Source organism: Corella eumyota, chromosome 7 (genome assembly GCF_963082875.1).
Source record: "Corella eumyota chromosome 7, kaCorEumy4.1, whole genome shotgun sequence".
In the NCBI taxonomy this organism is placed as follows: Eukaryota; Metazoa; Chordata; class Ascidiacea; order Phlebobranchia; family Corellidae; genus Corella; species Corella eumyota.
The window spans coordinates 656,320-668,254 of NC_137496.1; the positions used below are offsets into that span (position 1 = coordinate 656,320).

Below are 11,935 nucleotides of genomic sequence, written 5' to 3' on the forward strand. Positions count from 1 at the left end.
GCTTAGTTCTACTAACCTGAGTTCGAATACAGCTGCCGGCATGTCATAGCATGCATAAGGAAGGCATAGTCCTACTAACCTGAGTTCGAATACAGCTGCCGGCATGTCATAGCATGCATAAGGAAGGCTTAGTCCTACTAACCCGAGTTTAAATACAGCTGCCGGCATGTCATGGCGTGCATAAGAAAGGCTTAGTTCTACTAACCCGAGTTTAAATACAGCTGCCGGCATGCATAAGGAAGGCTTAGTTCTACTAACCTGAGTTTAAATACAGCTGCGGGCATGTCATAGCATGCATAAGGAAGGCTTAGTTCTACTAACCTGAGTTCGAATACAGCTGCCGGTATGTCATAGCATGCATAAGGAAGGCTTAGTTCTACTAACCTGAGTTTGAATACAGCTGCCGGTATGTCATAGCATGCATAAGGAAGGCTTAGTTCTACTAACTTGAGTTCGAATACAGCTGCTAGCATGTCATGGCATGCATGAAGAAGGCTTAGTTCTACTAACCTGAGTTCGAATACAGCTGTCGGCATGTCATAGTTCTACTAACCTGAGTTCGAATACAGCTGCCGGCATGTCATAGCTTGCGTAAGGAAGGCATAGTTCTACTAACCTGAGTTTAAATACAACTGCCGGTATGTATAGCTTGCATCAGGAAGGCTTAGTCCTACTAACCGGAGTTCGAATACAGCTGCTAGCATGTATAAGGAAGACATAGTTCTACTAACCTGAGTTTAAATACAGCTGCCGGCATGTCATAGCATGCATAAGGAAGGCACAGTTCTACTAACCTGAGTTCGAATACAGCTGCCGGCATGTCATAGCATGCACAAGGAAGGCTTAGTTCTACTAACCTGAGTTCGAATACAGCTGCCGGCATGTCATAGCATGCACAAGGAAGGCTTAGTTCTACTAACCTGAGTTCGAATACAGCTGCCGGCATGTCATAGCATGCATAAGGAAGGCTTAGTTCTACTAACCTGAGTTCGAATACAGCTGCCGGCATGTCATAGCATGCATAAGGAAGGCTTAGTTCTACTAACCTGAGTTCGAATACAGCTGCCGGCATGTCATAGCATGCATAAGGAAGGCACAGTTCTACTAACCTGAGTTTAAATACAGCTGCGGGCATGTCATAGCATGCATAAGGAAGGCTTAGTTCTACTAACCTGAGTTCGAATACAGCTGCCGGCATGTCATAGCATGCACAAGGAAGGCTTAGTTCTACTAACCTGAGTTCGAATACAGCTGCCGGCATGTCATAGCATGCACAAGGAAGGCTTAGTTCTACTAACCTGAGTTCGAATACAGCTGCCGGCATGTCATAGCATGCACAAGGAAGGCTTAGTTCTACTAACCTGAGTTCGAATACAGCTGCCGGCATGTCATAGCATGCATAAGGAAGGCTTAGTTCTACTAACCTGAGTTCGAATACAGCTGCCGGTATGTCATAGCATGCATAAGGAAGGCTTAGTTCTACTAACCTGAGTTCGAATACAGCTGCTAGCATGTCATGGCATGCATAAAGAAGGCATAGTTCTACTAACCTGAGTTCGAATACAGCTGCCGGCATGTCATAGCATGCATAAGGAAGGCACAGTTCTACTAACCTGAGTTTAAATACAGCTGCCGGCATGTCATAGCATGCACAAGGAAGGCTTAGTTCTACTAACCTGAGTTCGAATACAGCTGCCGGCATGTCATAGCATGCATAAGGAAGGCTTAGTCCTACTAACCTGAGTTCGAATACAGCTGCCGGCATGTCATAGCATGCATAAGGAAGGCTTAGTTCTACTAACCTGAGTTCGAATACAGCAATTTAATAAGTTATTAAAAAGGTCAAATTTTGTCCAGTTAAACCACAGATTCTTAAGTTTAAATACTGCTACAGGTATGTCATAGTATCATTAAAAATTCCAAGTCCCGATGGTGGTAAGTTTAAACACCATTGCCAGTTTGCCATAATTTTGGGTTTATAGCACTTGATGTTGTGCAATTAATATCTTAGAATAAAAGATTACCAATTTAAATTTAAAAGCAACTTAAACCCTAAGCTCCAGGGTTAAGTAATTACCCCAAATAACATCATTAAATGAAGTTACTGGATGTTGATGCGAAAGCTTCCTTTAGAACAACCACCAGCACCTTGAACAAAAAGAAAAAGATCAGATTTGGGTCAAAATTATAACTTTAAAACATGTTTTTTAAAATAAACTTTTTTTAAATTTGTGCCAGATTATTATAATACGAAAAATGTTAAGCATAAAATATATTTAGTTTGTAGCTTAGAATTTATTTAGTTTAGGACCAAACTTTTATGTCAGTGTAAATATTTTAGTGAAGTAATAAAAAATAAATACAATAACGTTCAAATTTAAATCACAAATAATAACTTAAGAAATAGGTTACCATTTTACCAATTGAATTTTCAATTAAATTAAATGAAATATAATATTTGTTACTACTTTTTACAGTATTTGTAATAACTATTAAACTCTAGAAAAATAGCATGTTATTCCGATAAAATATAATAAATTTTAAAATACTAAACTTTGGTTCTTGGGATCATAAGAATCTTTTATTCTCTTGACTGCTTCCACCGATTCTCTTTTCCTCCTTTTTCCTTAAAGTTGGTCTACTTATAAAAACATTGTTTTAAAATTTTGAAATTAAAAACATTTTAAAATTAAGTCAGAGAATTAAGATATGTCAAAAATAAACTTACTACATAAAAGTTTGATTATGCCGGAACAAATAATTATGACATTGTTGTCAAAATTTACTGGGACATAAATATTTTAATTATAACTCAATTGTTTATGAATATGAACAATTGTCAATCTAAAAAAATTAAGGTAAATAAAAATAAACTTTTGATAAAGTTTAATAACCAAATAATAATTTAAAAGAATAGTATGTTGTTGGACCAGTTGATTTTGTACCTAAATAAAAAATAGATTTGTTAGTTTGGTTTTTAAACATTATCTTAAATATTGCTAAGCAACAAACTATGATATGTCAAAAATTAAAATTTTAATATTTAGACACAACAATTAAGATGATGGGCAAAATATTATAAAATTTATTAACCTAATTAAATTACAGTTTATTTTATTAAACATTGCCACTTTACAATCTAACCATAATGTCAATGTTTTCCACCTTTGCCTCTCTAGCAACATCCTCTATGAATCTTTCGTTGTCCCGCTGTTTTCCCCTTTACTTCTCCCATCTTCTGTAAAATTTAGAAAGCTTTTAAACTTGATCTATTTTTGAAAACAATTTTTTTTACAGTTTATTATTTAATTTTTCTTAAACATTGTCACTTTATATTCTCACCACAATGTCAATGTTTTCCATCTTTGTCTCTCTTGCAACATTCTCCACAAACCTTTCGTTGTCCCGCTGTTTTCCCCTTTACTTCTCCCATCTTCTGTATAATTTAGAAAGCTTTTAAACTTGATTTATTTTTGAAAACAATTTTTTATTAATCTTAGATTTTACAATATTTCAAAACTAGGTCAAAGAATTAAGATATGACAAAATAAGTTTTAAGGTATAAAAGTTTAATTATGTAGGGACAAATATGTATGCTATTACTGTAAAATATATTTGGGACATAGTTAGTTTAATTATAACTTAATAGTTTATGAATATAACCAATTATCATTCTATAAAGATAAAGTAATTGGAAAACAAACTTTCTATTAAGTTTAATAACCAAATAATATTTTAAAAGAATAATAAGTCATTGGACCAGTTGATTTTGTACCTAAATAAAAAGTAAATTTGTTAGAATGGATTTTTAAACATTATTTTAAATATTGCTAGGCAACAAGCTATTATATGCCAAAAATTTTTAATTTTTTAGACAGTTTAAGATGCTGGGCAAAAAATTTAAAAAATCATAAGTTTAATTAAAATACGGTTTAGTTTTTCAATTTTTATTAAACATTGTTACTTTACATTTTTGCCACAATGTCAATGTCTTCCATCTTTGTCTCTCTTGCAACATCCTCTATGAACTCCTTCATTGTCCCGTTGTTTTCTCCTTTACTTTTCCCATCTTCTGTAAGATTCAGAAAGCTTTTAAACTTAATCCATTTTTGAAAACAGTTTTTTATTAATCTTAGATTTTACAATGTTTTAAAATAGGGTCAGAAAATTAAGATATCACAAAATAAGTTTTAAGGTATAAAAGTTTAATTATGTAGGGACAAATAATTATGGTATTGCTGTAAAATATATTTGGGACATAGTTAGTTTAATTATAACTTAATAGTTTATGAATATGATCAATTATGATTCTAAAAATGTTACATGATGAACAAAAAAACTTTCTATTAGTTTAATGACAGAATAATATGTTGTTGGACCAGTTGATTTTGTACCTAAATAAAAAATAAATTTGTTAAATTAGAATTTTAAACATTATTTTAAATATTGCTAGGCAACAAACTATGATATGTCAAAAATTTAAATTTTTAGGCAGTTTAAAATGTTGGGCAAAAAATTATAAAAGTCCTTTGTTTATTTGAACTACAGTTTATTATTTAATTTTTATTCAACATTGTCACTTTATATTCTCACAATGTCAGTGTCTTGCATCTTTGTCTTTCTTGCAACATCCTTCATAAACCTTTCGTTGTCCCGCTAATTTCATCCTAAGTCTTTACATCCTCTGTAAGATTCAGAAAGCTTTTAAACTTGATCTATTTTTAAAAACAGTTTTTCATTAATTTTGGATTTTACAATGTTATAAAATAGGGTCAGAGAATTAAGATATGACAAAATAAGTTTTAAGGTATAAAAGTTTAATTATGTAGGGACAAATAATTATGCCATTGCTGTAAAATATATTTGGGACATAATTAGTTTAATTATAACTCAATAAGATTCTAAAAATGTTACAGATTGAAGAAAAAAACTTTCTAATAGTTTAATGACAGAATAATATGTTGTTGGACCAGTTGATTTTATACCTAAATAAAAAGTAAATTTGTTAGGATGGATTTTTAAACAATATTTTAAATATTGCTAGGCAACAAACTATGATATGTTAAAAATTGAAATTTTTAGACAGTTTAAGATGTTGGGCAAATTTTTTTTTAAATCATTAGTTTAATTAAAATAAAGTTAATTTTTTTCAATTTTTATTAAACATTGTCACTTTACATTCTCACCACAATGTCAGTGTCTTGCATCTTTGTCTTTCTTGCAACATCCTCTACGATCTCTTTCGTTGTCCCGTCGTTTTCTCCTTTACTTCTCCCATCTTCTGTAAGATTCAGAAAGCTTTTAAACTTGATCTATTTTTAAAAACAATTTTTCATTAATCTTAGATTTTACAATGTTTTAAAATAGGGTCAAAGAGTTAAGATATAACAAAATAAGTTTTAAGGTATAAAAGTTTGATTATGTAGGGACAAATAATTATGACATTACTGTAAAATATATTTGGGACATAGTTAGTTTAATTATAACTTGATAGTTTATGAATATGACCAATTATGATTCTAAAAATGTTACAGATTAAGGAAAAAAACTTTCTATTAGTTTAATGACAGAATAATATGTTGTTGGACTAGTTGATTTTGTACCTAAATAAAAATAAATTTGTTATGATGGATTTTTAAACATTATTTTAAATATTGCTAGGCAACAAACTATGATATGTCAAAAATTTAAATTTTTAGGCAGTTTAAAATGTTGGGCAAAAAATTTTAAAAGTCCTTTGTTTATTTGAACTACAGTTTATTATTTAATTTTTCTTAAACATTGTCACTTTATATTCTCACCACAATGTCAATGTTTTCCATCTTTGTCTCTCTTGCAACATTCTCCACAAACCTTTCGTTGTCCCGTTGTTCTCCCCTTTACTTCTCCCATCTTCTGTAAGATTCAGAAAGCTTTTAAACTTGAATTATTTTTGAAAACAATTTTTTATTAATCTTGGATTTTACAATGTTTTAAAACTGGGTCACAGAGTTAAGATATAACAAAATAAGTTTCAAGGTTTAAAAGTTTAATTATGTAGGGACAAATATTTATGACATTGCTGTAAAATATATTTGGGACATAGTTAGTTTAATTATAACTGAATAGTTTATGAAAATGACCAATTATGATTCTAAAAATGTTACATAATGAACAAAAAAACTTTCTATTAGTTTAATGACAGAATAATACGTTGTTGGACCAGTTGATTTTGTACCTAAATAAAAAGTAAATTTGTTAGGATGGATTTTTAAACATTATTTTAAATATTGCTAGGCAACAAACTATTGTATGGCAAAAAAATTTAATTTTTAGACAGTTTAAAATGTTGGGCAAAAAATTTAAAAATCATTAGTTTAATTAAAATACAGTTCATTCTTTTCAATTTTTAATAAACATTGTCACTTTACATTTTTGCCACAATGTCAGTGTCTTGCATCTTTGTCTCTCTTGCCACATCCTTCACAAACCTTTCGTTGTTCCGTTGTGTTCCCTTTTACTTCTCCCATCTTCTGTAAGATTCAGAAATCTTTTAAACTTGATCTATTTTTGAAAACAGTTTTTTATTAATCTTGAAATTAACAATATTTTAAAACTGGGTCAGAGAATTAAGATATGACAAAATAAATTTTAAGGTATAAAAGTTTAATTATGTAGGGACAAATAATTATGGCATTGTTGTAAAATATATTTGGGACATAGTTAGTTTAATTATAACTTAATAGTTTATGAATATGACCAATTATGATTCTAAAAATGTTACATAATGAACAAAAAAACTTTTTATTAGTTTAATGACAGAATAATATGTTGTTGGACCAGTTGATTTTGTACCTAAATAAAAAATAAATATGTTAGATTGGAATTTTAAACATTATTTTAAATATTGCTAGGCAACAAACTATGATATGTCAAAAACAAAATTTAGATATTTAGACACAACAATTAAGATGATGGGCAAAATATTATAAAATTTATTAGTAACTTATGGCAAGTCCCAAGTATAAATTCCACTGTAATTAAAGTTATGTTTAAATAATAACCTTTTTCTCACTTGTTCTTAATTGTCATAACCATTGTTATCTGTATCTTCATTGTGTGTCCATTGTTCCTCCCCCATTTTTAACAATCAGAGTGAACCATAAAAAAAACAAAAAAAATAGCAAAAAAAATAAAAAAATTAAAAATGTTTATATGTGGATGGTCAAATAATGGATAATTGTTTTTAGACAATAAGTTAATAAATGTGTTTAATTGCTCATATTGATTTATATATAGTGCAACAATAATATATAATAAATTAATGAAGTTTTCTTATTTTCAATTTCTACAAAAGGCACCAATAACTAAAACATTTAACAATAAAAAACACTTGTCAAACACAACCAACACTAAAAGTCACTCATATCAACAAACAACAATAAATGCCACCAGCAGAAATAACTAACAAACAAAGATACCAGCTAAAAACAACCAACAATAAATAATACCAGCAAAAACAACAAAAAAACTTCAAACAACAAAAGTCAGCAAAACAACAAACAATAAATGCCACCAGCAGAAACAACCAATAAAAAAGCTAACAACCATAACAACCAATAAAAAACACCGGCAAAAACAACCATTAAAAAAAGTCACCAGCAAAAACAACCAATAAAAAAAGCCAACAGTAAAAATACCCAACAAAAGCCACCAGCAAAAAACAACCAACAAAAAACACCAGCAAAAAATACCAACAAAAAATGCCACCAGCAAAAACAACAAAATCCACCAACAAAAACAACCAGAATCAACAGTAACCAGCAAAACGACCAACAAAAATTGCCAACAGCACAAATACCCAACAAAAGCCACCAGCAAATAACAACCAACAAAAAACACCAGCAAAAACAACCAATAAGAAATGCCACCAGCAAAAACAACCAAAATCCACCAATGAAAACAACCAGAATCAACAGTCACCAGCAAAACGACCAACAAAAATTGCCAACAGCAAAAATACCCAACAAAAGCCACCAGCAAAAAACAACCAACAAAAAAACTCCAGCAAAAACAACCAACAAAAAAACTCCAGCAAAAACAACCAATAAAAAGGCTACCAGCAAAAAACAACCAACAATAAATGACACCAGCAAATACGACCAAAAAGAAAAAACACCAACAATAACAACCAACAACAGCAACAAACAACCAATAACAGCAAAGCTCAAACATTTTTTAAATGTATTTATATATTAAAAGTTGCAATATATATGTTACACAATAGATGAAAATGTGACTAAATCATTATTTTTCATAGGTTTGTGAAAATGGTTACGTAACATATTAACGTTAATATATAAACAAAACGTACCTTATGACGTTTCAGGAACATGACGTCATCACGCTTTGCAGGGCTCTCCACTCATTGACTCTTCTGACCAAAGTGATGATTGTAACTGCTGGCAAATCAGGTCAAATTTCTTTGATCAAACTATTTCAATTCTGTAAAAAATAGTAATTTTAAAAGCTATTCATTACCTTATAATTTAATCAAAAAATTATGTACTTACTTACATCCAGATAATCTTAAAAATACAAAATAAATAAATGCATATCCATAAATTTAAAACTGTATTTGCCCTTTTTAGTACCTTTTTAGGCCTGTTTGCAGCAACAACGGAATAAAATCTTAAAAAATGTAACTTTTTAATATTATAATATTAATTATTATTAAGACATATTAAATGAAGACTACTGTAAACTTTATTTTTTAACCTGGCCCAGTAAGCAACTTGTTATGACGTTACTATAAGCTATTATGTCTGAACTTTAATTCACCTTGAGCTTAACTTTTAACATCACGATATATCCGTATTTTTAACAAAAAATAAGATGATTTAAAATTTATAAGTTGAATAATTTAAATTTACTTGCAATCTAATCTTCATGGCTATAATAACAACTTAAGCAGTTTTAAAAAAATTGCAAAACAAGATTTTCTTTAGCCTAATAATAAAACATATACAGTACGCTGCCTAGCCTAAAGAATGTTAATTTACCCAAAATAATTCTAAATTAGCCTAAGTTAAGTCTAAAACTGCACATTTAACAATAAAATCGCCATTTTAAAATTGCCGAAATTTAGCCTAACAAAAATTATATTTTATCGCAACCTACAGCCTAAGAAACTTCCATAATTTTAAAGTGCGTTGTTAGATTCTTCCTAATTATAAATTTAATAAAACATTTAATAATTAAAACTAACCTTCTAGCCTTCAGAACAACTTTAAAACTTGTAAAATTCCACAGAAAAACTCCGACCGGTTCTTAACAAAAACTTTAGCGAACGACGGAGAATTAGCCTCGAGCGCAGCCCGATGTTTTGACGTCAATCGCTCCTATTGGTCAAAAAATGTCGTCCGATTTTCGCAGCGGGAATTTCCATAGAAATGTTATTTTAATTAATTTTTTCTTATTTTTTTTAGTTCTGTATCAAAGTTCAGAAAACTAAAACTACTTTTACCTTAGTGATAGGTTTTAATAATTTATTGTAATTTTACAAAAAATAAATAAATATTCTACGCGTTTACGTATTTTGTATAGTTTTAAAGACACCAAATAAATAAATAACAAAACATAAACCAAATAATAGAAAATAAAACATAAAGATTAAAATGGAATATTTTAAAAGATGGACATCTACGTATGCATAGGTGATAATAAATAATAAACCTAAACTTTATTGCAGTTTTTAAACTATAAACTTGTTCGCAAGATTACACACTTTGTATAAAAAGCACCTCGTGTTTTCTACACAGAAAATTATGTATTTGTGCAATGTGGGAACGACTGCACTTCAGATTGAAACTTATTCCAACTCTTTGTTATACCCTGGGCTATGTTTTTATTATTAGATCCGTAGTCAGCCCATAAATGATTCCATAAGTTTCGCGGAGGCTTAAAATCAGTACCAACTATATTGTCGTTGCCTTCATTCAGATTAGTTCTTAAAATACCAGTTATCCAAACATCATCCATTGGTATTGACTTAACAAGTAACGAGATTTGATAGAGTTTTGATACCAGTTTTACTGGCATCATATAAAATCCACCCCCACAGTAAGGAGGGTATAAATCCCCGCTATAATCTTCCTCTGATACGTAATATTTGCTTTTAATATTACGTACTGGAGTAGTAGTTATTGCCTTATCGTAAATACAAACTATAGGCGAGTTTTCGAGGGTTTTTGTGTAGTTAAGGGTTGCAAAGTTATTGATTTTGGTAAAAAGTTCAACCACTTTTGCCAGGTTAACAATGAAGTCGTCATCTGTAGAAGCGTATATTGTGTCATTCGGAATCGAACTTGAAATCCACCGCATACCAGTTGTAACCTTTCGTGGCATATTTCTAAAAACAAGAAACTTACATTATCCAAACCTAGCCTTAAGTTTTGCTAGTTTAGAGTCCTTGGACGTCCAATTATTTACAACAACTTAAGTCTCAACATGCAAACAAAATCTTACTATCATACTTATAATCATCAGGCCCATTAAACTGCAATATATCATTGTATTGCGAATTCTCGTTATCAACTTGGTCTTGTATGCTTTTTTTATTAATCGACCCAATAAGGAATATTGTTGATATCCAACAACCGTTAATAAAACGATATTTTCCCCAAGAATTACGAATTGCAGTTCGACGATCAGAAAATGAAGCACCCGACTTAACCACAATAATTAACTTCCATTTCGGATCTAAATATGAGTATCGAAATATTAGGTTTCCAAATTTTGTCTGCTTTTACAAAACAGAATGAAGTTGATTTTTGATTAAGAATGCGCAATGTTAGCTTTACTTAACATAAAAATTTATACCTTTGTGATTCAAATCATCTTTTTCATTTTTGCAGTCAATTTTCGTTGTAGAATTAAATAGATTTAATGGCTCAATATTAAAAACCCCTGGTTTTCTGGTAAACAGTAATTTTAAGGTTGTACTGTGTGGTGACGTCATCGTAGTGACATTATTAGGTAGTTGAAGAGAATTGAAAATGGTTGTGACATTTTTATTGAGCTCCGATCTAAAATAAATATTTACCAGATCTTAAAATATGAATACTTTGGTTTAAAGATTTATTAAATAATTTGAAGGAATAATGTTAACGGACCAAACTGGGTTTAAGATTTTTTTAATAAAATTTGTTTAATGAATGGAACCTTTCTTTTTGTTTAATTAATTAAGCATGCCGATGCCTCTATTTATACGTCGCTTAAACCATATTCCTTAGTCCTTACTAAAAATACAACTTACCTTAACTTGACGAAATTCTTATGTTTTATTTCCGTATGACATTTACTAATGCCACTTGACCATTTGAAAAATATGTACAAGTTCGAAGTAAACAAAAATAAAGTCAAAAATTTGTGAAATCTTCTAAAGTTCATTGCTTATATTTGTTTTTGAAATAAAAACAAACTAAACTAAAATAAAGAAATTAAAATTCAATTTAAACTAAACCTTGTTGCCTATGTTGAAGTTGTTAACTTAACTATATTACCCATGTATAATCTATCTTTTAAAACATAAGTTTAAAACAAATCTTTCTTTGTATTACAACGTACACCTTAACGACGTTTCGAAACATTACCAACTAACTCGAAAAAAACAAATCCTTAAAGTTCAACGGATTAGGTTTTGTACAAATAATAAAGGAATAAATTTTTGTAACAAAAAAAACATAGTTTTATCTCGGCCTTTTTCGCAATGCCAACCTTATAAAAGGACAAGTGTTAAATCTAAAACAATAAGAATATTTAAACTATAAACTTTTGTCTCATTTTCTAAATACATAACTGTCGTTTTAATCTTCCTAAGTATATTAACATTTCCTGAATGCAAATTAAACTTTCCTAAATAAATCGATGTCATATAACCTACCACACTACCGTT

General features: G+C 29.9%; 1 protein-coding gene across 1 annotated transcript; it reads right to left on the reverse strand.

Moving 5' to 3' along the window:
* Window positions 1–9,732: 9,732 nt before the first annotated feature.
* LOC145759640 (beta-1,3-galactosyltransferase 5-like) lies at window positions 9,733–11,432 on the reverse strand. Its single transcript, XM_082573487.1, has 4 exons — window positions 11,297–11,432; window positions 10,861–11,066; window positions 10,515–10,740; window positions 9,733–10,390 (listed from the first exon to the last, which is right to left on the reverse strand). Exons 1-4 carry the CDS (start codon window positions 11,428–11,430, stop codon window positions 9,805–9,807), a joined length of 1,152 nt encoding a protein of 383 aa, XP_082429613.1. The 5' UTR covers window positions 11,431–11,432; the 3' UTR covers window positions 9,733–9,804.
* Window positions 11,433–11,935: the final 503 nt, after the last annotated feature.